Raw genomic sequence first — 27,927 nt, forward strand, 5'->3', positions numbered from 1 at the left:
CTCACACTCACACATACTGACTGACACACACACACACAGACTGACTCACACACACACACAACTGACACACACACACTGACTGACTCTCACTCACACACACAGAGACTGACTGACACACACACTGACACACTCACACACACACAGACTGACTGACACACACACACACTCGCACGGTCTCGCTCGCTCGCTCCCCCCCCCCCGCCTGTTTCCTGTCCCGGCCCCCGCCCGGCCCCGCACGGACCCGCCCCGATGCCCCGGCCCGGCCCGGGCGGAGCGAGGGGCGGCGGGTCCATGGGGCGCAGGCGGCGGCGGGCGCGGGCCGGGCGGGCGCTGGGGCTGGCGGGGGCCGCCGTGGGGCTGGCCGGGCTGGGGCTGGTGCTGGCGGCCTGCGCCTGGGCCCGGAGCCCCCCGAGGGTGAGTGAGCGGGACCCCCCCGCGGCCCCCCCGCGCGCCCCCTTGCAGCCCCCCAGCGCGCCCCCCGCGGCCCCCCCGCGCCCCCTTGCAGCCCCCCAGCCGCGGCCCCCCGCGGCCCCCTGCGCGCCCCCTTGCAGCCCCCCAGCGCGCCCCCCGCGGCCCCCCCGCGACCCCTTGCAGCCCCCCAGCGCGCCCCCCGCGGCCCACCAGCGCGCCCCCTTGCAGCCCCCCAGCGCGCCCCCGGCGGCCCACCAGCGCGCCCCCTTGCAGCCCCCCAGCCGCGGCCCCCGCGACCCCTTGCAGCCCCCCAGCCGCGGCCCCCTGCGGCCCCCCAGCGCTCCCCCTTGCAGCCCCCCAGCGCGCCCCCCGCGGCCCCCCAGCGCGCCCCCTTGCAGCCCCCCAGCGCGCCCCCTTGCAGCCCCCCAGCGCGCCCCCCGCGGCCCCCCCCGCGACCCCTTGCAGCCCCCCAGCCTCGGACCCCCCGCGGCCCCCCAGCGCGGCCCCCTTGCAGCCCCCCAGCGCGGCCCCCGCGGCCCCCCAGCGCCCCCAGCCTGGGACCCCCCACGGCCTCCCTGGGACCCCTGCGCGCCCCCCCTCGGCCCCTCCTCGCCCCCCAGCCTGGGACCCCCGCGGCCTCCCAGCCTGGGAAGCCCCCAGCCCGCCCCCCCCAGGGGCTCCTCCGCCCCCCAGCGCCGCCCTCCCCGCGCCCTCAGCGGCCCCAGCCTGGGACCCCCCCAGCCGCTCCTCACGCCCCCCCCCCCAGCCTGGTGCCCCCCCGGCCCCAGCCTCCTCCTGCCCCCCCCGCACCGTCAGTCAGGGACCCCCCCAGCTCCTCTCCTCCGCCCCGAGCCCGGGACCCCCCGGACCCCCCCGTTCGCCCCCCCCCCCGCAGGCACAGGGGGGAGGGGCCGGGCTACGGGCGAGGGCGACGGGAGGACGTGGTGGGGGAGGGGAAACCCACACGGTTACACAACCCCTCCCCCCCCAGCTACACACACACACACACAACCTGCCCCCCAGCTACACACACACACACACAACCTGCCCCCCCAGCTACACACACACAACCTGCCCCCCAGCTACACACACACACACACAACCTGCCCCCCCAGCTACACACACACACACACACACACACAACCTGCCCCCCAGCTACACACACACACACACACACACACACAACCTGCCCCCCCAGCTACACACACACACACACACAACCTGCCCCCCAGCTACACACACACACACACACAACCTGCCCCCCAGCTACACACACACACACACACACACACAACCTGCCCCCCCAGCTACACACACACACACACACCCTGCCCCCCAGCTACACACACACACACAAAAACAAACTGCCCCCCAGCTACACACACACACACACAACCTGCCCCCCCAGCTACACACACACACCCACACACACACTCAACCTGCCCCCCAGCTACACACACACACACACACACCCACAACCTGCTCCCCAGCTACACACACACACAACCTGCCCCCCAGCTACACACACAACCTGCCCCCCCAGCTACACACACACACAACCTGCCCCCCCAGCTAGACACACACACACAACCTGCCCCCCAGCTACACACACACACACCGCACCGCCACACAACCTGCCCCCAGCTACACACACACACAACCTGCCCCCCCAGCTACACACACACACAACCTGCCCCCCCAGCTACACACATACACACACACCGCACCACCACACAATCTGCCCCCAGCTACACACACACACACTACACAACCTGCCCCCCCAGCTACACACACACACCGCACCGCCACACAACCTGCCCCCAGCTACACACACACACCACACCGCCAAACAACCTGCCCCCGCAGCTACACACACACACCGCCACACAACCTGCCCCCCAGCTACACACACACACAACCTGCCCCCCAGCTACACACACACACACCACACTGCCACACAACCTGCCCCCCAGCTACACACACACACACAACCTGCCCCCCCAGCTACACACACACACACCACACAACCTGCCCCCCAGCTACACACACACACACCACCGCCACACCACCTGCCCCCCCAGCTACACACACACACACACACCGCACAACCTGCCCCCCAGCTACACACACACACCGCACCGCCACTCAACCTGTCCCCCCAGCTACACACACACACACGCACCCAGCCACACAACCTGCCCCCCCAGCTACACACACACCACACCTCTACCCACAGCCCCCCCGACTACACAATCCCCCCACACCGCAAAACAACCATCCCTCAAACATCTCCATGCACACCACTGTGCAAACACACACATTGCTACACGCACACAGTCCCCCACATGGCTACACAACCCCCACACCGCTATACACCCCCCCACTACAGAGACTCCCGCACCGCTACAACCCACCACACAGTCCCCGCTACACACACATCCCCCACTGCTACACACAGACACCACTACCCACAAAGCTCCCCCACACCACTACACATACACACAGTTCTACAAACACACACACACACACACACACACACACTGCTTTGCAAACACCCACCCTGCTACACCCCCCCGCTCTGTAAACACACAGCCCGTTACACACACACTGCTCTGCAAACACACACCTGCTATGCACCCACACACACTGCTGTGCAAACACACACCCTGCTACACACACACACACAGAGCTCTGGAAACACACACCCTGCCACATACACACACTGCTCTACAAAAACACCCCACTACACACACACACACACAGAGCACTAGAAACATACACTCACACACTATACACACATTTCCTGTTGTGCAAACACACACCGCCCTATACACACACCCCGCTTCACACACACAGGCACACATTGCTCTGCAAACACACACCCCGCTACAAACACACACACTGCTCTGCAAACACACACACACACACTCTACTGTGCAAACACACATACCACCACATACACACACTGCTCTACACACACCCACAACACACACAGATACTGCTCTGCAAACACCCCCCACTACACACACAGCCCACTCTGCAAACACACACATACTATTGTACAAACACACACACTGCTCTACAAACTACACCCCCACACACACTCACACACCTACTACACACACCCACACAACTCTAAACCACACACACATACAACTGTGCAAACACAGATACCACCCACTGCTCTACAAACACACTCCTGCTATACATACAGCTACACACAGCCCACCCCACACACCTACACCCCCCCACCCCACACCGCTGCACACACAGCCCCCACCACTAAGCACAAAGCCCCCCCACTGTTACACACAATGCTACACACAAACACACTGCTCTGCAATCACACACCCCGCTACCGCCCCCACACACTGCTCTGCCAACACACCCCATTATACACACCCACCCACACTTATTATAACACTCTAACATACAACACTGTCCAAGCACACACACAAACCCACAATAACACACCCACACCCCCTTCTGTGCCTTGATCTGATCTGTGATCTCCCCACCCCACCCACTGGCTGCAGCCATGGGTGCTCTCTCCTCCAGGATGGAAGGGTCTGTGTGTGCCTCCCCCCCCCGCCCTGTGCCTCAGTTTCCCCATGTGTTGGGTGTGGGGAGGCTGTTGCCTTTCTGGCCATGGGGCCAGGGTGGGGCAGCAGCGGGTCCAGACCCTGAGATGCCCAGGGGACACCGCCCTGAATCCGGGCTGGGTTATAGGGCAATGGGACCAGCCCTGCTCCCTGACCCACAGCGCCCCCTGGTGCCATCCCTACCTGCCAGGGGAGAGCGCCCCCTGCTGAGCCCCCGCCCCGCTCCCTGCCCCACAGCGCCCCTTAGCGCCCCCTGGTGCCATCCCTACCTGCCAGGGGAGAGCGCCCCCTGCTGAGCCCCCGCCCCGCTCCCTGCCCCTCAGCGCCCCCTAGCGCCCCCTGGGGCCAGCCCTGCCTGCCAGGGGAGAGCGCCCCCTGCTGAGCCCCCCGCCCCGCTCCCTGCCCCACAGCGCCCCCTAGCGCCACCCTGGGGCCAGCCCCCTGCCAGGGGAGAGCGCCCCCTGCTGAGCCCCCGCCCCGCTCCCTGCCCCCTAGCACCGCCCTGGGGCCAGCCCCCTGCCAGGGGAGAGCGCCCCCTGCTGAGCCCCCCGCCCCGCTCCCTGCCCCACAGCGCCCCCTAGCGCCGCCCTGGGGCCAGCCCCCTGCCAGGGGAGAGCGCCCCCTGCTGAGCCCCCGCCCCGCCCCGCTCCCTGCCCCACAGCGCCCCCTAGCGCTGCCCTGGGGCCAGCCCTGCCTGCCAGGGGAGAGCGCCCCCTGCTGAGCCCCCGCCCCGCTCCCTGCCCCACAGCGCCCCCTAGCATTGGTCTGACTCCATCTGTCTCTTTGTGTCGCCAGGAGCTGCCGGAGGAGATGCCGGGCGCGCTGGAGCTGGTATGTCTGGGGTGCCGGTTCCCCCCACACCGGCTCCCCGGCCCCCGCCCCACACCGGCTCCCTTCCCTCGGGGGTGGGTTTCCTCCTTTCTTCTTTCCCTGACGTTCTCAGTCGTTTTCTTTCCTTTTGCTTTTTCCTTCCGTCCGTCTTCTCCTCCTCTCGCTCCGCTTCTCCCGCTTGCTTCCTTTCAGCCTCGACTTTCTCGTTCCCCCTTTTCTTTCCGTTTTCCCTCATTCCTCCCTTCGTCTCACATTCGGCCTGCTGCCCTCTCCCTCCGCTTCGCCTTTTCTGCCCCTCTTCCTTCTCCACTGCTGCGTTCTCTCTTTCGTCCGTCACCCTTGTCCTGCCGTTTTCCTTCCTTTCCTTCTCATTCCTCCCTTTCTTTCTTTCTTTCTTTCTTTCTCATTCGTCCCCTTTTCTTTCTTTCTTTCTTTCTCACTCACCCCTTTTCTTTCTTTCTTTCTTTCTTTCTTTCTTTCTTTCTTTCCCACTCACCCCTTTTCTTTCTTTCTTTCTTTCTTTCTTTCTTTCTTTCTTTCTTTTTCTTTCTCATTCGTCCCCTTTTCTTTCTCTTTCTTTCTTTCTTTCTTTCTTTCTTTCTTTCTTTCTTTCCCACTCACCCCTTTTCTTTCTTTCTTTCTTTCTTTCTTTCTTTCTTTCTTTCTCATTTGTCCCCTTTTCTTTCTTTCTTTCTTTCTTTCTTTCTCATTCGTCCCCTTTTCTTTCTTTCTTTCTTTCTTTCTTTCTTTCTTATTCGTCCCCTTTTCTTTCTTTCTTTCTTTCTTTCTTATTCGTCCCCTTTTCTTTCTTTCTTTCTTTCTTTCTCATTCGTCCCCTTTTCTTTCTTTCTTTCTTTCTTTCTTATTCGTCCCCTTTTCTTTTCTTTCTTTCTTTCTTTCTTTCTTTCTTTCTTTCTTATTCGTCCCCTTTTCTTTCTTTCTTTCTTTCTTTCTTTCTTTCTTTCTTTCTTATTCGTCCCCTTTTCTTTCTTTCTTTCTTTCTTTCTTTCTTTCTTTCTCATTCGTCCCCTTTTCTTTCTTTCTTTCTTTCTTTCTTTCTTTCTCATTCGTCCCCTTTTCTTTCTTTCTTTCTTTCTTTCTTTCTTTCTTATTCGTCCCCTTTTCTTTCTTTCTTTCTTTCTTTCTTTCTTTCTTTCTCATTCGTCCCCTTTTCTTTCTTTCTTTCTTTCTTTCTTTCTTTCTTTCTTTCTTTCTCATTCGTCCCCTTTTCTTTCTTTCTTTCTTTCTTTCTCATTCGTCCCCTTTTCTTTCTTTCTTTCTTTCTTTCTTTCTTTCTTTCTTTCTTATTCGTCCCCTTTTCTTTCTTTCTTTCTTTCTTTCTTTCTTTCTTTCTCATTCGTCCCCTTTTCTTTCTTTCTTTCTTTCTTTCTTTCTTTCTCATTCGTCCCCTTTTCTTTCTTTCTTTCTTTCTTTCTTTCTTTCTCATTCGTCCCCTTTTCTTTCTTTCTTTCTTTCTTTCTTTCTCATTCGTCCCCTTTTCTTTCTTTCTTTCTTTCTTTCTTTCTTTCTCATTCGTCCCCTTTTCTTTCTTTTCTTTCTTTCTTTCTTTCTTTCTCATTCGTCCCCTTTTCTTTCTTTCTTTCTTTCTTTCTTTCTTTCTTTCTTATTCGTCCCCTTTTCTTTCTTTCTTTCTTTCTTTCTTTCTTTCTTATTCGTCCCCTTTTCTTTCTTTTTCTTTCTTTCTTTCTTTCTCATTCGTCCCCTTTTCTTTCTTTCTTTCTTATTCGTCCCCTTTTCTTTCTTTCTTTCTTTCTTTCTTATTCGTCCCCTTTTTCTTTCTTTCTTTCTTTCTTTCTCATTCATCCCCTTTTCTTTCTTTCTTTCTTTCTTTCTTTCTTTCTCATTCGTCCCCTTTTCTTTCTTTCTTTCTTTCTTTCTTTCTTTCTTATTCGTCCCCTTTTCTTTCTTTCTTTCTTTCTTTCTTTCTTTCTTTCTCATTCGTCCCCTTTTCTTTCTTTCTTTCTTTCTTTCTTTCTTTCTTTCTTTCTTTCTTTCTCATTCGTCCCCTTTTCTTTCTTTCTTTCTTTTCTTTCTTTCTTATTCGTCCCCTTTTCTTTCTTTCTTTCTTTCTTTCTTTCTTTCTTTCTTTCTCATTCGTCCCCTTTTCTTTCTTTCTTTCTTTCTTTCTTTCTTTCTCATTCGTCCCCTTTTCTTTCTTTCTTTCTTTCTTTCTCATTCGTCCCCTTTTCTTTCTTTCTTTCTTTCTTTCTTTCTTTCTTTCTTTCTCATTCGTCCCCTTTTCTTTCTTTCTTTCTTATTCGTCCCCTTTTCTTTCTTTCTTTCTTTCTTTCTCATTCGTCCCCTTTTCTTTCTTTCTTTCTTTTCTTTCTTTCTTATTCGTCCCCTTTTCTTTCTTTCTTTCTTTCTTTCTTTCTTTCTTTCTTTCTCATTCGTCCCCTTTTCTTTCTTTCTTTCTTTCTTTCTTTCTTTCTTTCTTTCTTTCTCATTCGTCCCCTTTTCTTTCTTTCTTTCTTTCTTTCTTTCTTTCTTTCTTTCTCATTCGTCCCCTTTTCTTTCTTTCTTTCTTTCTTTCTTTCTTTCTTTCTTTCTCATTCGTCCCCTTTTCTTTCTTTCTTTCTTTCTTTCTTTCTCATTCGTCCCCTTTTCTTTCTTTCTTTCTTTCTTTCTTATTCGTCCCCTTTTCTTTCTTTCTTTCTTTCTTTCTCATTCGTCCCCTTTTCTTTCTTTCTTTCTTATTCGTCCCCTTTTCTTTCTTTCTTTCTTTCTTTCTTTCTTTCTTTCTCATTCGTCCCCTTTTCTTTCTTTCTTTCTTTCTTTCTTTCTTTCTTTCTTTCTTTCTCATTCGTCCCCTTTCTTTCTTTCTTTCTTTCTCATTCGTCCCCTTTTCTTTCTTTCTTTCTTTCTTTCTTTCTTTCTTTCTTTCTTTCTTTCTTATTCGTCCCCTTTTCTTTCTTTCTTTCTTTCTTTCTTTCTTATTTGTCCCCTTTTCTTTCTTTCTTTCTTTCTTATTCGTCCCCTTTTCTTTCTTTCTTTCTTTCTTTCTTTCTTTCTTATTCGTCCCCTTTTCTTTCTTTCTTTCTTTCTTTCTTTCTTTCTTTCTCATTCGTCCCCTTTTCTTTCTTTCTTTCTCATTCGTCCCCTTTTCTTTCTTTCTTTCTTTCTTTCTTATTCGTCCCCTTTTCTTTCTTTCTTTCTTTCTTTCTCATTCGTCCCCTTTTCTTTCTTTCTTTCTTTCTTTCTTATTCGTCCCCTTTTCTTTCTTTCTTTCTTTCTTTCTTTCTTTCTTATTCGTCCCCTTTTCTTTCTTTCTTTCTTTCTTTCTTTCTTTCTCATTCGTCCTCTTTTCTTTCTTTCTTTCTTTCTTTCTTTCTTTCTTTCTTTCTTATTCGTCCCCTTTTCTTTCTTTCTTCCTTTCTTTCTTTCTTTCTTATTCGTCCCCTTTTTCTTTCTTTCTTTCTTTCTTTCTTTCTTATTCGTCCCCTTTTCTTTCTTTCTTTCTTTCTTTCTTTCTTTCTTTCTTTCTTTCTTATTCGTCCCCTTTTTCTTTCTTTCTTTCTTTCTTATTCGTCCCCTTTTCTTTCTTTCTTTCTTTCTTTCTTTCTTATTCGTCCCCTTTTCTTTCTTTCTTTCTTTCTTTCTCATTCGTCCCCTTTTCTTTCTTTCTTTCTTTCTTTCTTTCTTATTCGTCCCCTTTTCTTTCTTTCTTTCTTTCTTTCTTTCTTTCTCATTCGTCCCCTTTTCTTTCTTTCTTTCTTTCTTTCTTTCTTTCTTATTCGTCCCCTTTTCTTTCTTTCTTTCTTTCTTTCTTTCTTTCTTTCTTTCTTTCTCATTCGTCCCCTTTTCTTTCTTTCTTTCTTTTCTTTCTTTCTTATTCGTCCCCTTTTCTTTCTTTCTTTCTTTCTTTCTTTCTTTCTTTCTTTCTCATTCGTCCCCTTTTCTTTCTTTCTTTCTTTCTTTCTTTCTTTCTTTCTTTCTCATTCGTCCCCTTTTCTTTCTTTCTTTCTTTCTTTCTTTCTTTCTTTCTTTCTCATTCGTCCCCTTTTCTTTCTTTCTTTCTTTCTTTCTTTCTTTCTTTCTTATTCGTCCCCTTTTCTTTCTTTCTTTCTTTCTTTCTTTCTCATTCGTCCCCTTTTCTTTCTTTCTTTCTTATTCGTCCCCTTTTCTTTCTTTCTTTCTTTCTTTCTTTCTTTCTTTCTTTCTTTCTCATTCGTCCCCTTTTCTTTCTTTCTTTCTTTCTTTCTTTTTTCTTTATTTCTTTCTTTCTTTCTTTCTTTCTTTCTTTCTTTCTTTCTTTCTCATTCGTCCCCTTTTCTTTCTTTCTTTCTTTCTCATTCGTCCCCTTTTCTTTCTTTCTTTCTTTCTTTCTTTCTTATTCGTCCCCTTTTCTTTCTTTCTTTCTTTCTTTCTCATTCGTCCCCTTTTCTTTCTTTCTTTCTTTCTTATTCGTCCCCTTTTCTTTCTTTCTTTCTTTCTTTCTTTCTTTCTTATTCGTCCCCTTTTCTTTCTTTCTTTCTTTCTTTCTTTCTTTCTTCATGGACTTTTTCACTCTTTCCATCTCTCTTTCTCTCATTCTCTGGAGGGGGCCCAGGACCCCTGGGGGGAGGTGGGGGAGACTGGGTCGTCCCCCCGCCCTGAGGGATCAGGGCCATGAACAGAGATGGGGTAACTCCCCGCCCCCCTGCCACTCCCCCCTTCCTGGTCTGGCTCCCATCCCCCAAGCCGGTGTATTATTTAGGAGGGGTGGGCTCCTGCGATACAGAGATTGTGGGGGGCTGCGGGGGGGGGCTGTGTCTGTGTCACTTAGACTCCCCCATTAACCCTTTCCTCACTGAACTGTCCCCCACCCAGCTGGCGCCTGCTGTTGGCCGCAGCCCCCAGGGCTGGTTCCAGCACCACCTGGACCAAGGGGCGGCGCCGCGGGAGAGGAGATCGGGTGAGTGAACCCCCCAGCATCGTCCCCAACCTGGCACAGGGGGGCTGGGAGCCAGGACTCCTGGGTTCTCTCCCCGGCTCTGGGAGGGGAGTGGGGACTGGTGGGTTAGAGCAGCGGGGGCTGGGAGCCAGGACTCCTGGGTTCTCTCCCGGCTCTGGGAGGGGAGTGGGGGCTGGTGGGTTAGAGCAGGGGGGGCTGGGAGCCAGGACTCCTGGGTTCTCTCCCGGCTCTGGGTGGGGATGGGGGCTGGTGGGTTAGAGCAGGGGGGCTGGGAGCCAGGACTCCTGGGTTCTCTCCCCGGCTCTGGGAGGGGTGTGGGGGCTGGTGGGTTAGAGCAGGGGGGCTGGGAGCCAGGACTCCTGGGTTCTCTCCCCGGCTCTGGGAGAGAAGGGGGACTGGTGGGTCAGAGCAAGGGCGGGTGGATTCTGTGGTTGTCTGCGTATGTATCTCCACGTAATGCTGCCCCCTAGCAGCAGCTCACCGTATAGCACCTGCGTGTGTCATGAGACCTGTATGGCATAAAGATAAGTGTGATTCTCCCTGCTTGTATTCGGCAGCGTCCAAGGGGAAGAAGCCTTGCAAGAAACCTGTTGCTGCGCACTATAAAGGTGAGAGACACCTGGGAGGCATCTGGTCAGTTTGGGATCGGGAAGTCGTGGATTTAAAAAAATAAATAAATATACATACTTGGAGGTGGCTTGTTGCTGATTAAGTCATTCTGGTTTTGAGCCCACATCCGGCTCTAACCACTAGCCCCCATGCCCCTCCCAGAGCCAGGGAGAGAACCCAGGAGTCCTGGCTCCCAGCCCCCCCTGCTCTGACCCACCAGCCCCCACTCCCCTCCCAGAGCCGGGGAGAGAACCCAGGAGTCCTGGCTCCCGGCCCCCCCCCTGCTCTAACCATCAGCTCCCACCCCTCTCCCAGAGCCGGGGAGAGAACCCAGGAGTCCGGCTCCCAGCACCCCCCAGTGTAGTAACGGCTCATGTTGGTCTCTGTTTCAGTGCAATTGCCAAAGGACCCAGCTGGGATCAACTCAGGTAATTCTAGGAGGGGCTGTGTGAAGCCAATGACTCCACCTGGGGGCGGGGAGGGGGCTGGGAGCCCGGACTCCTGGGTTCTCTCCCCAGCTCTGGGAGGGGAGTGGGGGCTAGTGGTCAGAGCAGGGGGGGCTGGGAGCCAGGACTCCTGGGTTCTCTCCCCGGCTCTGGGAGGGGAGTGGGAGCTGGTGGTTTAGAGCAGGGCGGGGTTGGGAGCCCGGACTCCTGGGTTCTCTCCCTGGCTCTGGGAGGGGAGTGGGGGCTGGTGGGTCAGAGCAGGGGGGGCTGGGAGCCAGGACTCCTGGGTTCTCTCCCCGGCTCTGGGAGGGGAGTGGGGGCTGGTGGGTCAGAGCAGGGGGGGCTGGGAGCCAGGACTCCTGGGTTCTCTCCCCGGCTCTGGGAAGGAAGCAGGGTCCAGCAACCTGCAGTTCCAAGGGCAGCCAGCGGGGGGCAGCGTATTATAAACCGGGGCTGGGGGCAGAGAAGGTAGGAATGGGGCAGGGGGAGCCAGGCAGAGGGGTGGGCCAGGGCAGCCCTCCGTCTTGAGGGCAGCAGGGGGGGAATTTAATGCCCTCCCTTCCTCTTCTGTGCCTCCCTCTCCCCCACCGTGCCAGGGCCTGACGGGACCATCCGGGGCTGGGAGGAGACGACGCTCAACACCACGAGACCCTTGAACTACAATCCGGCCAGCGGGGAATTCAGCGTCCTCCAGAAGGGTCTGTACTACCTGTACTGCCAGGTGAGGGGCAGCCGGACGCCTGGGTTCTCTCCCCGGCTCTGGGAGGGGAGTGGGGGCTGGTGGGTCAGAGCAGGGGGGGCTGGGAGCCAGGACGCCTGGGTTCTCTCCCCGGCTCTGGGAGGGGAGTGGGGGCTGGTGGTTAGAGCAGGGGGGCTGGGAGCCAGGACGCCTGGGTTCTCTCCCCGGCTATTCGCGAGGGGAGTGGGGGCTGGTGGTTAGAGCAGGGTGGGCTGGGAGCCAGGACGCCTGGGTTCTCTCCCTGGCTCTGGGAGGGGAGTGGGGGCTGGTGGGTTGGAGCAGGGGGGGCTGGGAGCCAGGACTCCTGGGTTCTCTCCCTGGATCTGGGAGGGGAGTGCGGGCTGGTGGGTTAGAGCAGGGGGGCTGGGAGCCAGGACTCCTGGGTTCTCTCCCCGGCTCTGGGAGGGGAGTGGGGGCTGGTGGTTAGAGCAGGGGGGCTGGGAGCCAGGACTCCTGGGTTCTCTCCCCAGCTCTGGGAGGGGAGTGGGGGCTGGTGGGTTAGAGCAAGGGGGGCTGGGACCCAGGACTCCTGGGTTCTCTCCCCAGCTCTGGGAGGGGAGTGGGGGCTGGTGAGTTGGAGCAGGGGAGGCTGGGAGCCAGGACTCCTGGGGTCTTCTTCGAGTGATTGCTCCTATCCATTCCATGTAGGTGTGCGCGCCGCGCGTGCACGGCTCTTCGGAACATTTTTAGCCTAGCAACTCCGGCGGGCCGGCTGGCGCCCCCTGGAGTGGCGCCGCCATGGCGGCGTATATATACCCCAGCCGGCCCGTCCGCTCCTCAGTTCCTTCTTTCCGCCCGTGACGGCTAGTAGGATCAGTGGAGTGCTCTCCTGTCCTCCACAGCTTAGCGTTCTCCGTTAGTTAGTGTATATAGTTATCGTAGTTGTTAAATTTTGTTAATAGTTCTATAGTTAGTGTTATCTTACTCATTAGGGAGTTAGAGGGGTTAGCCCTCTTCTTCCGCCCCGGTGCGGGCTTATGCCCGGACCGGCGGGTTTCAAGCCCTGCGCGGCTTGCCAGCGGTCTATGCCGGTGAGTGACCCGCACGACGCCTGCCTCCGCTGTCTTGGAGAGGCTCACCGGTCGGACAAGTGCCCCATCTGCGTCGCTTTCAAGCCTCGCACGAGGAAGGAGCGGGACTCGCGGTTGAAGCAACTCCTCATGGAGTCGGCCCTCCAACCTCCGGCACCAGCACCGGCGGCGCCAAAGACTGCCCCGACTAGCAGCGCGCCGACCGCACCCAGCCGCTCCGGTGCCGAGGCGCGGCACCCGGCACCGAAGACCCGGCACCGCTCCGTCTCCCCGGGAAAGAAGCGCAAAGTGCCGAAGACGGTCTCGGACAAGCAAAAGAGACCGTTAGCCCAGCCGCCTCCGACTGTAACGGTGCAGGCTGAGGCTGTGCACAAAACGTGCACCGTGCCGTCGAGTCCGGCACCGCCCAGCTCCCCGGTGCCCACCGACGAGGAGCTGAGGCTGCCGTCCACGCCCGAGGTGTTCGCGACGGCAAGACATTTAATCGAACTTACCGCTGACGCAAGCGCTCAGCGGCCGGGGCCACCGGTGCGGCCTCTCAAGTCTATTGGGAAGCCACTTCTAATGCGACCCCCGTCCCCGGGCGCCCGACCCGATCGCAGCACCGCCGCCAGGTCGCGGTCCCGTTCTCGCTCACGGCACCGCTCTCCGCAGCACCGGGCACGACGATCCACGTCGCGACGACGCTCCCCGTCTCCTCGCCGGTCGCAGTCCCGGTACCGCTCCCAGTCGCGGTACCGGTCGCACTCCCGGCGACGTTCCAAGTCCCGGTCGCAGAGTCGCCGGTACCATAGCAGGTCCGGCTCCAGGCACCACGAGAGGCGTCGAGAGTCGCGTAGTCGCTCCAGGCGCCGCCGCACGCGGTCCAGATCCGCATCCCGGCACCGTCGGTCGAGCTCCCGGCACCGTCAGTCGCGCTCCCGACGCCGCAGGTCGAGCTCCCGGGGCCGAAGGTCGACCTCCCGGCACCGCCGGTCGAGCTCCTGGCACCGCCGGTCGAGCTCCCAGCACCGCGACACGCGCAGGTCCCGTTCGCCGGCCGGACCACGTGACGACCGGCACCGTCCGGCGGCACCGCGGGGGCCCTTTACTCCGGCACCGGACGTCCGCCCGGCTACCACTTCGGCCCCTCCCTGGCCATCAAGAGAGCCCTCAGTCGCCTCCCCTGGGGGCAGCGCAGTTGACTTCCGGGCGGGGTCCCTCCCACCAGAACATGGACCGCAGCAATGGGGATTTTGGGTCCCTTGGGCCGAACATGAACAGGGGCCCCCCCTCCTGCCGCGACAGCCAGGCTCGGTGCAGTCGGTACCGGTAGCCACTGTCAGCAGGCCACCTCCGTCCCCCACTCCGCAGGCCGCCGACCACGGCACGCTCTTGGGGCATGAAGCGGTTCCCGCAGACACGGAGCAGGCACCGGAGGAAGTGCTACCGGGTCCTTCCTCATCCTCCTCCCCCGATGAGGCGGTGGCAGGGGCGGCACCGTTGGAGCCCCCGCCGATCGACCTCAAGACTCACCAGGACCTTCTCAGAAGGGTAGCTAAGGCCATCAACCTACCCGTGGAAGAAGTCCAGGAGGTCGAGGATCCCATCACGGACGTGGTGGGGGAGGACGCCCCCGTGAGGGTAGCGCTCCCCTTCATTCGAACAATACAGAAAAACAATGCCGCTATCTGGCAGTCGCCCTCCTCCGTCCCGCCTACAGCGCGCGGGGTTGAGAGGAAGTACTCGGTCCCCCCGAGGGGCTACGAATACCTTTACGTTCACCCGGCTCCGGACTCTCTAGTTGTCCAATCTGTCAATGACCGGGAGCGACACGGCCAGCCCGCCGCGGCGCCAAAGGCGAAGGAGTCCAAGCGCATGGACCTGTTAGGCCGGAAAATTTACTCGGCGGGCGGCCTCCAACTCCGTATCGCCAACCAAATGGCCTTGCTCTCAAGATATACATTTAACATCTTGGGCTGCCTAGCCAAATTTGCAGAGCTCACCCGCAGGATTCCCGCAGGGAGTTCTCGGCATTGCTAGAGGAAGGAAAGCTAGCTTCCCGTACCTTAATTAAGGCAGCGGTAGACGCCGCGGACTCGGGGGCCAGGACCATAGCGTCAGGGGTAACCATGCGACGCATTGCATGGCTTCAGTCCTCTACTCTGCCGCCGGAGGTCCAGTACACGCTCCAGGACCTTCCGTTCGAGACGCAGGGTCTATTTTCAGAAAAAACCGATACCCGCATTCAAACCCTGAAGGACGGCAGAGTGGCGATCCGCACATTAGGGATGCACACGCCGGCCACCCAAAGGCGTCCCTTCCAGCAGCAACCTTATCGACCCTTCCAATACAACAGACCTCGCCCGCCTAACAATCGGCGCTCAGCCCCCTTCCGCCGCAGACCATCGGGAGGGCGGCGGAACCAAACCCAGGGATCGTCCAAGACCCCTCAGCGCCCAAAGTCGGCCTTTTGACGAGACGCCCGAGGGCCGCTCACCTCTCTCCAATCAGGATCCACCCCTTCTGTTTTCCGACCGCCTTTCCCGCTTCCTCCAGGCATGGTCATCTGTAACTTCGGACAGCTGGGTCCTCAACACGGTCCAGTACGGCTACCGCCTACAGTTCATTTCGCCCCCTCCCTCCCACCCACCCTCCCTGTCCCTCTTCAGGGACCCCTCTCACGAGCAAGTCCTCTTACAGGAGGTCCAGTCTCTGTTGAGCGTGGGTGCCATCGAGGAGGTGCCTCCCAGCAGGCGGGGCAGGGGATTCTATTCCAGATACTTCCTCATCCCCAAGGCGAAAGGCGGCCTTCGTCCCATCTTAGACCTCCGGGAGCTCAACAGATACCTGTGCAAGCTCAAATTTCGGATGGTGACCTTGGGGTCCATTATCCCTTCCTTGGATCCTGGAGACTGGTTTGCTGCCCTCGATATGAGGGATGCCTACTTTCATGTGGCAATCTACCCCCCCCACAGACGCTTCCTGCGCTTCATGGTCAACGGAGCTCATTACCAGTTCGCAGTGCTCCCCTTCGGCCTCTCCACCGCGCCGAGGGTATTCACCAAGTGCATGGCGGTCGTCGCCGCAGCCCTCCGCCGTCGTCGCATCCACGTCTACCCATATCTCGACGACTGGCTGATTCGGGGCCGCTCCCAAGCGCTGGTGGTGAATCAAGTATCCGAGGTTCTACATCTGTTCCGGTCTCTCGGCCTGCTTGTCAACACCGAGAAGTCCCTCCTAGTTCCAGCGCAAAGAGTGGAGTTTATAGGAGCGGTCCTAGACTCCAATCTGGCCAGAGCGTGCCTCCCTCGCACTCGGCACGAGACGTTGGCCTCCCTCGTTCGGGCACTGCAGGCCTTTCCGACGACGACGGTACGATCCTGCCTCCGCCTCCTCGGTCACATGGCAGCGTCCACATTTGTGACCGCGCATGCCAGGCTCCGACTTCGCCCATTCCAGATGTGGCTGGCGTCGGTGTACCGTCCTCATCGCGATCCCCTAGACATGGTGGTGACGGTGGCAAAGCCTGCTCTCCAGACGCTCACCTGGTGGCTGGACCCGGAAATGGTCTGCGAGGGAGTTCTGTTCCGCCCGCCTCGCCCGTCAATCACCCTGACGACGGACGCCTCGGCGCTGGGCTGGGGGGCTCACGTAGGAGACCAGCACACCCAGGGTCTCTGGTCACCCCAGGAGCTCTCCCTCCATATCAATGTCCGAGAGCTGAGAGCCATCCGCTTAGCTTGTCTCGCCTTTCGGGCTCACCTGCAGAACCGCTGTGTAGCGGTCTACACGGACAACACCACAGCCATGTTTTATGTCAACAGGCAGGGCGGAGCGCGGTCCTCCCCACTTTGCAACGAGGCATTGCTCCTCTGGGATTTCTGCGTAGCCCACTCGATTCGCCTCGAAGCGTTTTTTCTGCCGGGAGCGCAGAACACGTTGGCCGACCGCCTCAGCAGGTCCTTCGCCTCTCACGAGTGGTCCCTTCGCCCAGATGTGGCTTATTCCATCTTCCAGAGGTGGGGCTTTCCCCAGATAGACCTCTTTGCTTCTCGGACCAACCGCAAATGCCACAGGTTCTGCTCCTTCCAAGGCCAAGCTCCAGGCTCCCTCTCAGATGCGTTTCTCCTGTCATGGACAGAGCCTCTTCTCTATGCGTTCCCTCCGTTTCCGCTCGTCCACCGAGTATTGCTCAAGATCCGGAGAGACAGAGCCCGCATCATACTCGTCGCTCCGGCCTGGCCGAGGCAGCACTGGTACACCCTGCTGCTCGAGCTGTCGGTTCGGGAACCCATTCCCCTTCCGCTGTGGCCGGACCTCATAACCCAGGACCTCGGCAGGCTTCGTCACCCGAACCTGCAATCCTTGCATCTTACAGCTTGGTTCCTGAGTGGTTGACCGACGCAGAGAGGGATTGCTCCGCAGCGGTGCAGCAAGTGCTGCTCGAAAGCAGGAAACCTTCAACGCGAACTACTTACCTCGCCAAGTGGAAGCGCTTTGCCCTCTGGTGCGACCAGAGAGGTATCAACCCTTTCTCGGCCCCCATCCAGACTGTCCTCGACTACCTTTGGTACCTCAAAGGTCAAGGTCTTGCAATCTCGTCCCTCAGGGTGCACCTGGCAGCGCTGTCAGCATTTCGACCAGCTATAGGAGGTCGCTCGATCTTCTCCAACCCGATGGTATCACGATTCCTTAAAGGGTTAGACCGTCTCTACCCGCAGGTGCGTCCTCCTGCTCCGACATGGGATCTTAACTTGGTCCTCGCCCAGCTCATGGGCCCACCCTTCGAGCCCCTTGCTACTTGCTCTCTCCTCCATCTTACCTGTAAGAAGGCCTTCCTCGTGGCGATCACATCCGCCAGACGGGTCTCAGAGCTCCGCGCCCTGACGGCGGGTCCCCCATATACCGTCTTTCACGGGGACAAGGTGCAGCTTCGACCACACCCGGCTTTCCTCCCCAAGGTGGTGTCGCCCTTCCATCTCAACCAGGAGATCTTCCTCCCGGTCTTCTTCCCGAAGCCGCATGCCTCGCCTCGGGAACAGCAGCTGCATACCCTCGACGTCCGCCGAGCGCTCGCGTTCTACATCGACCGCACGAAGCCCTTCCGGCGTTCGTCCCAGCTGTTCATGGCAATAGCTGACCGCATGAAAGGCGAGCCAGTCTCCTCGCAGCGGATTTCTTCCTGGGTGACGTCCTGCATCAGAACGTGTTACGAGCTTGCTCGCGTTCCCCCGTGCCGACTCACCGCCCACTCCACAAGGGCACACGCCTCATCGGCCGCTTTCCTGGCCCATGTCCCCATCCAGGACATCTGTAGAGCGGCCACCTGGTCTTCAGTCCATACCTTCGCTTCCCACTACGCGTTGGTGCAGCAGTCTCGAGACGACGCAGCCTTCGGCTCTGCGGTATTACACTCCGCCACGTCTCACTCCGACCCCACCGCCTAGGTAAGGCTTGGGAATCACCTAACTGGAATGCATTGGAGCAATCACTCGAAGAAGAAAAGACGGTTACTCACCTGTAGTAACTGTTGTTCTTCGAGATGTGTTGCTCCTATCCATTCCAATCCCGCCCTCCTTCCCCACTGTCGGAATAGCCGGCAAGAAGGAACTGAGGAGCGGACGGGCCGGCTGGGGTATATATACGCCACCATGGCGGCGCCACTCCAGGGGGCGCCAGCCGGCCCGCCGGAGTTGCTAGGCTAAAAATGTTCCGAAGAGCCGTGCACGCGCGGCGCGCACACCTACATGGAATGGATAGGAGCAACACATCTCGAAGACCAACAGTTACTACAGGTGAGTAACCATCTTTTCTCTCCCCAGCTCTGGGAGGGGAGTGGGGGCTGGTGGGTTGGAGCAGGGGGGGCTGGGAGCCAGGACTCCTGGGTTCTCTCCCCAGCTCTGGGAGGGCAGGGAGGGCTGGTGGTTAGAGCAGGGGGTTTGGGGCCCGGACTCCTGGGTTCTATTGACCCCCTCTGCCCCCGGCAGGTGCATTTCAACGAGGGGCGGACGGTGTACATCAAGCTGGACGTGCTGGTGGACGGGGTGCTGGCCCTGCGGTGCCTGGAGCAGTTCCCCCCGACCAGCGCTGGCCCGCAGGACCCCGAGCTGCACGTGTGCCAGGTCTCTGGGCTCCTGCTCCTCCAGAAACAATCCGTCCTGCGCCTCCGCACCCTCCGCGACGTGCGGCTCAAGGCCGAGCCCTATCTCACCTTCTTTGGGCTCTTCCAGGTGCACTGAGCCCGGGGCGGGGGGGCAGGACTCCTGGGTTCCCCGGGAGAGCAGCGGCGTTGAGTGGCCAGAGCAGGAGGGGGCTGGGAGCCAGGACTCCTGGGTTCTATCCCCAGCTCTGGGACGAGAGTGGAGTCTAGTGGTTAGAGCAGGTCGGGGCTGGGAGCCAGGACTCCTGGGTTCTCTCCCCAGCTCTGCAAGGAGAGTGGGGGCTGGTGGTTAGAGCGGGGGGAGCTGGGAGCCAGGACTCCTGGGTTCTCTGCCCGGCTCTGGGAGGGGAGTGGGGGCTGGGGGGTTAGAGCAGGGGGAGCTGGGAGCCAGGACTCCTGGGTTCTCTCCCCGGCTCTGGGAAGGAAGCAGGCTCCAGTGTTCTGGATCACACCCATGGGGCCACCAGTTGTGCTCCCCGTTCTTCGGATCGGATCCCGGTGGACCGCGCCCTCCTGCCCGCCCCGTCCCCTCGGCTTCTCCCGGACCCCAGTGTCTGGGGGGGGGGGTCACACCCTACGCAGCGTTGTGTGGGTGCGGTTCTGACCCACGCGACTCCCCGCCACTGGATGATGGCCCGTGGCTCCACCTAAATCCAGCGACCCAGAGAACCCTGGCGAGATCCTTCCCATCCAGCTGGAGACCCCCCACCCCCGAATTCCTTTACTGCCGCTTCAGTGAGAGGGGGGGTTCATTAACATCTGCGGAGCCCGGACGCCTGGGTTCTCTCCGTGGCTCTGGGAGGGGAATGGGGGCTAGTCGTTAGAGCAGGTGGGGCTGGGGTCCAGGACTCCTGGGTTCTCTTCCTGGCTCTTCCTGTCCCCAACACTCAGGGGAGGGATAAAACAGCGACTCCAGCCAAACCTCTCCCCCCACCGCAGGAGAAAGTGGCACATGGGGGGCACAGTCCCCGTTGCAGACACCAGGGGGCGCACGAACATACCCACCCCCCGGCTGGGGGGAGGGTGCAGTGCCGTTTGCAGCCACCAGGGGGCACATAGACACATCATCCCCCTGGCTGGGGGGGGGGTGCAGTGCTCCTTGCAGCCTCCAGGGGGCACATGGACACATCATCCCCCTGGCTGGGGGGTGCAGTGCCGCTTGCTGCCACCAGGGGGCACATGGAGACATCATCCCCCTGGCTGGGGGGGGTGCAGTGCCCCTTGCTGCCACCAGGGGGCACATGGAGACATCATCCCCCTGGCTGGGGGGGGTGCAGTGCCCCTTGCAGCCACCAGGGGGCACATGGAGACATCATCCCCCTGGCTGGGGGGGGGTGCAGTGCCCCTTGCTGCCACCAGGGGGCACATGGAGACATCATCCCCCTGGCTGGGGGGGGTGCAGTGCCCCTTGCAGCCACCAGGGGGCACATGGATACATCATCCCCCTGGCTGGGGGGGTGCAGTGCCGCTTGCAGCCACCAGGGGGCACATGGACACATCCTCCCCCCTGACTGGGGGGGGTGCAGTGCCCCTTGCTGCCACCAGGGGGCACATGGACGCCCCCGGCTGGCTGGCCTGCCCGCCTCGCCCACCGCTCGACAGCACTGGCGGCCAATAGGACACCGGGCCCCCCGGTGCCTGATAGGCTGGGGCGTGGGTGGGTGGGGCCTTGCAGCGAACCAATGAACACCCGCCCCCGGAGGGGGCGGGGCACACACACGCACACACATTGGTGCCCGTGCGAGGCGGGAGGCGGGACACAGACGATTTTATCGCAGAAACGATTATTAAAAGGACAATTAAAACGCCGGGGCCTCGTCTGTGGCGAATGGTTTGACCTGGGTTCTCTGGGAGGGGAGTGGGGGCTAGTGGTTAGAGCGGGGGGGGCGCTGGGAGCCAGGACGCCTGGGTTCTCTCGCCGGACCTGTATGCGGGCAGGGGTGTTTCACGTAGGACGGTCCCACTGAGGTTTGTTCTTTGGCGCCAACCCATTTATTTTACCATGAACGGCCAACGCCGGCCCGCCTCCCTGGCCGCGGCAGAGACCGACAGCCGCAGCTGGCTTCCTGGCTCAGAAATTCCCCGGCCCGCTTCTCCGGCCAGTCCTGTGCCCCAAGGAGCTCCGTCTCGTGACTTTCCTCTCCGGGTGACCCGCGCCCCGCCTGCCTCTCTGGCTTTCTGTGCCTCCATCGCTCTCTGTTCCTCACACACAGCGGCGACCCGTCGATCCCTCAGCCCACGCCCTTAACCATCGGTCCCAGGGAAACCCTTCCAGCGGCAGGGCTTAGCACCTTGGGCGGTGGCTTTCCGCGGTGTCATCTCTCGCTGCACACGTGGTGCACTTAGTTGCTCCTTCCATTGAGCCGGATCGGTCCGCGCCGCCGGGGCCATCTGTCGAGCAAAACAGCCGTGACCCGGTTTGTCACAGGGTGCGAGAAGGGGAGCAGAGTCCCGGGCAGCTTAGAAAGGCGGAGATGGCTGCCGGCAGACGGCGCCTGGAGGGAGGCCAAATTCCAGGCGGCAGGTGCTGGCAGAACAGGAAGCGTGGGGCCGCGGGAGGAGAAACAGGTGTCAGTTTTCTTTGGAAAGGCTTTGTGCAGGCCTTAATAGACCAGAGGCCAGAGGGGGGGGGGTGGATGTTGTGTTGGGGAAACTGAGGCAGGCCTCAATAGAATCACGCTGAGCCAGCAGCAGGTGCTATGGTGTATCCGTCTACCCGACCTTGAGCCAGCCGGCCCTCCCCACGGCACCCTCCATCCATCCACCCCGGGACACAGACCGCCTCAGCTCCCCGCCCCCCACTCTGTCCTGACCCACGGCCCCCGCTAGCCCAGCCCCACGAGGGCCCCTCGATTCTGCCTCCTGGGGTGAAGGCCGCTAGGATCGATCGCTTTCCCGGAGCCCGCGGCCGCGTGGGTGGCTGGGCCGGGCCTGCGGGACCTTATCTGGTGTTCGCACTCACCAGAACAAACTGATGATCACACATTTCGATTCCTGAGAAAGCCTGAACGTGGGTTATCTCAACCGCCACCCGCCACGCCCCGCCCCAGAGGTGGCTGCATCTCAGCGCCGGGCGAGGGGTCCCTGGGTAACCGGCCGCCCCGCCCCAGAGGTGGCCGCATCTCAGCGCCGGGCGAGGGGTCCCTGGGTAACCGGCCGCCCCGCCCCAGAGGTGGCCGCATCTCAGCGCCGGGCGAGGGGTCCCTGGGTCACCGGCCACCCCGCCCCAGAGGTGGCTGCATCTCAGCGCCGGCGAGGGATCCCTGGGTAACCGGCCACCCCGCCCCAGAGGTGGCTGCATCTCAGCGCCGGGCGAGGGGTCCCTGCGTAACCGGCCGCCCCGCCCCAGAGGTGGCTGCATCTCAGCGCCGGGCAAGGGGTCCCTGGGTAACCGGCCACCCCACCCCAGAGGTGGCTGCATCTCAGCGCCGGGCGAGGGGTCCCTGCGTAACCGGCCGCCCCGCCCCAGAGGTGGCTGCATCTCAGCGCCGGGCAAGGGGTCCCTGGGTAACCGGCCGCCCCGCCCCAGAGGTGGCCGCATCTCAGCGCCGGGTGAGGGGTTAGACAAGGTGGGGGCTGGGAGCCAGGACTCCTGGGTTCTGTCCCCACCTCTGGGAGGGGAGTGGGGGCTGGTGGTTAGAGCGGGGCGGGGCTGGGAGCCAGGACTCCTGGGTTCTCTCCCCGGCTCTGGGAGGGGAGTGGGGGCTGGTGGGTCAGAGCAGGAGGGGGGCTGGGAGCCAGGACTCCTGGGTTCTCTCCCCGGCTCTGGGAGGGGAGTGGGGGCTGGTGGGTTAGAGCAGGAGGGGCTGGGAGCCAGGACTCCTGGGTTCTCTCCCCGGCTCTGGGAGGGGAGTGGGGGCTGGTGGTTAGAGCAGGGGGAGCTGGGAGCCAGGACTCCTGGGTTCCCTCCCCGGCTCTGGGAGGGGAGTGGGGGCTGGTGGTTAGAGCAGGGGGGGGCTGGGAGCCAGGACTCCTGGGTTCTAATCTATTGGGGGGGGGCAGGGAAGTTTTCCAGCTGTTGCTAACACCCCGGGACCCAAGTGCATTCATCCTTCCTATGCAGATATGAATGAATCCAAGTATCTTTTGGGGGGGGAGATAGAAATCGGGGGGTGACTGGAGTTCTGGAGGCCTGAGGCAAGAAGGGGGAGCCGGATACTTGGGGATGAATTCAGGGGGGTCCCTGGAAAATTCAGGGTGAGCGCAGAGACTTGGGGGTGACCTCCCCAGAGGGGTAAAGGTGGGGGCAGAGATTTTGGGGACGCCTCAAGAGAGGGATTTTGCAGGAGGGGGGGAGGTTCTCGGGGGGAACCCACAGAGATGTGAAGTGGGGGGACCCCCCACCCATTCGCCGCTGAGGGGGGGCTAACGGTCCCTGCCAGCTGGCAGACGGATACAGCTGGCAGGGCCGCGGGCACCGGGCGGTTTCCTCCCCCCCCCCCGCCCTTCCCCCCCCCGCCCCCTTGCGCAAGACCCAGACGCCAGCGCCCGCCACTCGCCGGCCGCAGCCCGGAACCTGCAAAGGGGCCCCCCGGCCGGGGCGCTGGCAGCACCCCCAGATCCCAGCCGCACCCCCTGGGCCAACCCAGGCCTCGCTGGGCTCCGGAGCGGTGTGGGGGGGGGGTGAGCAGGGGGATTTTCGGGGGGGGGCGGCTTTGAGAACAGGCCGGGGGAGATTTTGGAGGGGTCCGGGCAGGAATTTGGGGGCGCAGCTAGGGAGGGGGAGGGGGCTCTGGGTGTGAGATTTTGGGGGGTGTCAAGGAGGGATTTGAGGGTGCAGTTAGGGGGCTCTGGGTGTGAGATTTTGAGGGGTGTCAAGGAGGGATTTGAGGGTGCAGTTAGGGGGCTCTGGGTGTGAGATTTTGAGGGGTGTCAAGGAGGGATTTGAGGGTGCAGTTAGGGGGCTCAGGAAGGGGGATTTGGGGGTATCTGGGCAGGGATTTGGGGGTGCAGTTAGGAGGCTCAGGAAGGGGGATTTGGGGGTATCTGGGCAGGGATTTGGGGGTGCAGCTAGGGAGGGGGTGGGGGGCTCAGGAAGGGGGATTTGGGGGAGCACCTAGAGAGGGGGGGTCCGGGACTGGGCTTGGGGGGATCAGGTGAGGGGGAAGCCAGGGGGGAGGTGACACTCCCCAGCTCTCATGGCCGGGGCCCCGGGGTGCCAGGCTCTGGGGGGGCTGTGGCTGGGGGGGGCCGCGGCCCTGGGGGTGCTGGCCTGTCTCATCACCCTGATGGCCCAGCAGGCCCAACTGGGAGCCCTGCAGGGGGAACTGACCCAGCTCCGGGGGGAGCTGGTGGCCGCCAGAAGGGGAGAGAATCAGGTGAGAGGCTCCCCCCACCCAGGGATCCACATGGGAGGGCAGCGGGGGCTAGTGGTTAGAGCGGGGGGGGCTGGCAGCCCGGACTCCTGGGTTCTCTCCCCGGCTCTGGGAGGGCAGCGGGGGCTAGTGGTTAGAGCAGGGGGGGCTGGGAGCCAGGACTCCTGGGTTCTCTCCCTGGCTCTGGGAGGGGAGTCGGGGCTGGTGGGTTAGAGCAGGGGGGGCTGGGAGCCAGGACTCCTGGGTTCCCTCCCCGACTCTGGGAGGGGAGTGGGGGCTGGTGGGTTGGAGCAGGGGGGGCTGGGAGCCCGGACTCCTGGGTTCTCTCCCTGGCTCTGGGAGGGGAGTGGGGGCTGGTGGGTTGGAGCAGGTGGGGGCTGGGAGCCCGGACTCCTGGGTTCTCTCCCTGGCTCTGTGAGGGGAGTGGGGGTTGGGAGCCCGGACTCCTGGGTTCTCTCCCAGCTCTGGGAGGGGAAGGGGCTCCAGGGGGCGGGTGAAACTTACCGGGGAAGGTCGGAGCTGCTGCTTCGCTCTCTCTTCCCCCCTTGTCCTCCACGGGGCAGCAGCCGGGAGGGGGGAGACCCCTGAAGGGTTAAAGATGAAGCCCCCCCCCCCATCGGGCCGAGGGGAGCCGCAAACACAAACCTGGCACCGACTCTTAGCGCTGGGCGAGGAGGCGGAAAGAACCCGCCCCCCTGGGAAAACCCCACATGGCGGAGAGGAATGTACAGAGCGACCCACTGACTGCCGGCTCGGGAGGCGGGGTGGGAGCCCGGACTCCTGGGTTCTTTCCCGGCTCTGGGAGGGGAGTGGGGGCTGGTGGGTCGGAGCAGGGGGGGCTGGGAGCCAGGACTCCTGGGTTCCCTCCCCGGCTCTGGGAGGGGAGTGGGGGCTGGTGGGTCGGAGCAGGGGGGGCTGGGAGCCGGGACTCCTGGGTTCCCTCCCCGGCTCTGGGAGGGGAGTGGGGGCTGGTGGGTCGGAGCAGGGGGGGCTGGGAGCCCGGACTCCTGGGTTCTCTCCCCGGCTCTGGGAGGGGAGTGGGGGCTGGTGGGTTAGAGTAGGGCGGGCTGGGAGCCGGGACTCCTGGGTTCTCTCCCAGCTCTGGGAGGGGAGTGGGGGTGGTGGGTTAGAGCAGGGCGGGCTGGGAGCCCGGACTCCTGGGTTCTCTCCCGGCGCTGGGAGGGGAGTGGGGACTGGTGGGTCGGAGCAGGGGGGGCTGGGAGCCAGGACTCCTGGGTTCCCTCCCCGGCTCTGGGAGGGGAGTGGGGGCTGGTGGGTTAGATCGGGGGGGGGGCTGGGAGCCAGGACTCCTGGGTTCCCTCCCCGGCTCTGGGAGGGGAGTGGGGGCTGGTGGGTTAGAGCAGGGCGGGCTGGGAGCCCGGACTCCTGGGTTCTCTCCCCGGCTCTGGGAGGGGAGTGGGGGCTGGTGGGTTAGAGCAGGGCGGGCTGGGAGCCCGGACTCCTGGGTTCTCTCCCCGGCTCTGGGAGGGCAGTGGGGGCTGGTGGCAGGGTTAACCCTCTCCTGTCTGCTCTTGGTTCAGGGGCCCGGGGAGCTGGAGCCCCCCCTGGCTGCGGGGGTCCAGCCCCCCCTGGTTTGGCGAAGGGGCAAACGGGGCTCCGAGGGGAGCTCAAGGCAGCAGGATCAGCGGCAGCAGCACAGTGAGTGGCTGGGGATGAAGTGAAAGTGAGAAGTGCCCCACCCTTGGGTGGGGGTGGGGAACGGGGACTGTCCCCTCTAGGGGGCGCTGGCTCCCATCCAACCCCCGGGCGGGGTCTGGCTGTGGTCGGCCGGGGAACAGGATATTGAGAAATGAAAGTCGAAAGTGACAAACTCAGCAGGGGAACGGCCGGATGCGGCTGTCAGCTGCCTCCCGGGGTGAATCCGGAGTCACTCCTGATTGCAGTGCGGTCAGGCCTGGATTCCCTTTCCAGTTTTTGCCTCCCAGGTCAGTTTCTGGTAAGAGGTGTTGCCCCAGCGCCCGCCGCAGTGGATCACCCAGTTGAGCTGGTGTCAGAAGTGGGATCGATCGTGGATTAGCTCCATTAACCCCCATATCTTTTGCGGTGCGGGGTGCGATGCTCCGGGGTTGTCCCTTGGGGTGGAGACGTTGGGCTCAGACCCACGGTGCAGGCAGCGGTGCTGGGGAGCTCACGCAAGCCCTTAGTTTCACAGCGCTTGGTGGCAGAAGTGGGATCCCAGTGGTAGGGCTGTTAAAGGCCCCAGCGGCTCTGAGCTGACTGGGAGATCCGGGCTCCGGCAGCCGTGGGGCAAAGGGGCGCGGGGGGGGGAGGGGAGGGGAACGGGGGAGTCACTGTCTCTGTCTCTCCACCTGACTCCTAGGGAAACGCTCGGTTCTGCACCTGGCCCCCAGCCATCGCTCCACCAACAGTGAGTCGTCCCCCCCCCCACTCCCCACCCCAGCATCCCCCTTCCCTGGGTGACCCACGCTGACCATCAGGACTCCTGGGTTCTCTCCCCGGCTCTGGGAGGGGAGTGGGGGCTGGTGGTTAGAGCAGGGGGGGCTGGGAGCCAGGACTCCTGGGTTCTCTCCCCGGCTCTGGGAGGGGAGTGGGGGCTGGTGGGTTAGAGTGGGGGGGGCTGGGAGCCAGGACACCTGGGTTCTCTCCCCGGCACTGGGAGGGGAGTGGGGGCTGGTGGTTAGAGCAGGGGGGGCTGGGAGCCAGGACGCCTGGGTTCTCTCCCCTGCTCTGGGAGGGGAGTGGGGGCTGGTAGGTTAGAGCAGGGGGTGCTGGGAGCCAGGACTCCTGGGTTCTCTCCCCGGCTCTGGGAGGGGAGTGGGGGCTGGTAGGTTAGAGCAGGGGGTGCTGGGAGCCAGGACGCCTGGGTTCTCTCCCCGGCTCTGGGAGGGGAGTAGGGGCTGGTGGTTAGAGCGGGGGGGGCAGGGAGCCAGGGGGTGCTAACAGCCCCCCATCGCCCCCACAGATGAGGGGGACATGACTGAGATCTGGTGGCAGCCGTTCCTGCAGCAGGGCCGGGCGCTGGAAGTGAGCGGCCCGGACGTGACCGTGAAGCAGACGGGCTTGTACCTCGTCTACAGCCAGGTAAGGGCCATTTTCCACCCCGGGGGCCGGGTGGGAGCCGGTGCCCCCTAGAGGGGACAGGCCCCTGCCCCATTCCCCGCCCCCCTGAGCCAGCCAGTCCCCGCCCCGGGGCCGGGTGGGAGCCGGCGCCCCCTAGAGGGGACAGGCCCCGGGACCCCCCCCACTCCAACCCTCAGCCCCTCTCCCCTGCCGCCCCCCCCCAGGTGCTGTTCCACGACCCCACGTTCACCATGGGGCAGGTGCTGTGGCGGGCGTCGGCCGGGGGGCCGGGGCAGATCCTGCTGCGGTGCGTGCAGAGTATGCCCCGCGAGCCGGAGCAGGCTTACAACAGCTGCTACAGCGGAGGTGAGCGGCGGGGGGGGCGGGGAATCCATGGGGGGGTGTTATAGCTACGGGGGGGGGACCACCCCGGGGGGAGGGGGAATTTGTAGCCACTGGGGGGCAGTTACAGGGAACGGGGGGGCTGTCCGGCAGCAGGTGGGGGATGGGCTCTCTGGACCCCCCCCATGATAATGTGTGTGTCCCCCCCGCCCCCCCGCAGGCGTTTTCCAGCTGCACCGTGGGGACCAGCTGAGTCTCCGTGTGCCCCGGGCCAACGCGTCCCTGGACCTCAGCCCGCACGGGACCTTCCTGGGCCTGGTCCGTCTGTAGGGGGCCGGCCACCCCCCCTCCCCGCCCCCAGGAGAGTGAGGGACCCAGGCGTCCGGGGAGCTGCAGAGGGACTCGGCCAGATGGAACCCAGGCATCCGGGGAGCTGCAGAGGGAATCGTCTGGAAGGGACCCAGGCATCCGGGGAGCTGCAGAGGGAATCGTCCGGAAGGGA

At 60.8% G+C, this 27,927-nt stretch overlaps 1 protein-coding gene across 1 annotated transcript; it reads left to right on the plus strand.

The window, feature by feature from the left end:
• The first annotated feature begins 284 nt into the window (after positions 1-284).
• On the plus strand, positions 285-27,784 carry LOC123361529. Its single transcript, XM_045001476.1, has 13 exons — positions 285-414; positions 4,809-4,844; positions 9,675-9,759; positions 10,317-10,367; positions 10,761-10,796; positions 11,411-11,535; positions 18,554-18,796; positions 23,853-24,044; positions 25,583-25,700; positions 26,383-26,430; positions 26,986-27,104; positions 27,308-27,449; positions 27,646-27,784. Exons 1-13 carry the CDS (start codon positions 292-294, stop codon positions 27,753-27,755), a joined length of 1,428 nt encoding a protein of 475 aa, XP_044857411.1. The 5' UTR covers positions 285-291; the 3' UTR covers positions 27,756-27,784.
• The last annotated feature ends 143 nt before the right edge of the window (positions 27,785-27,927 follow it).

Source organism: Mauremys mutica, unplaced genomic scaffold (genome assembly GCF_020497125.1).
Source record: "Mauremys mutica isolate MM-2020 ecotype Southern unplaced genomic scaffold, ASM2049712v1 Super-Scaffold_277, whole genome shotgun sequence".
Classification (NCBI taxonomy): domain Eukaryota; kingdom Metazoa; phylum Chordata; order Testudines; family Geoemydidae; genus Mauremys; species Mauremys mutica.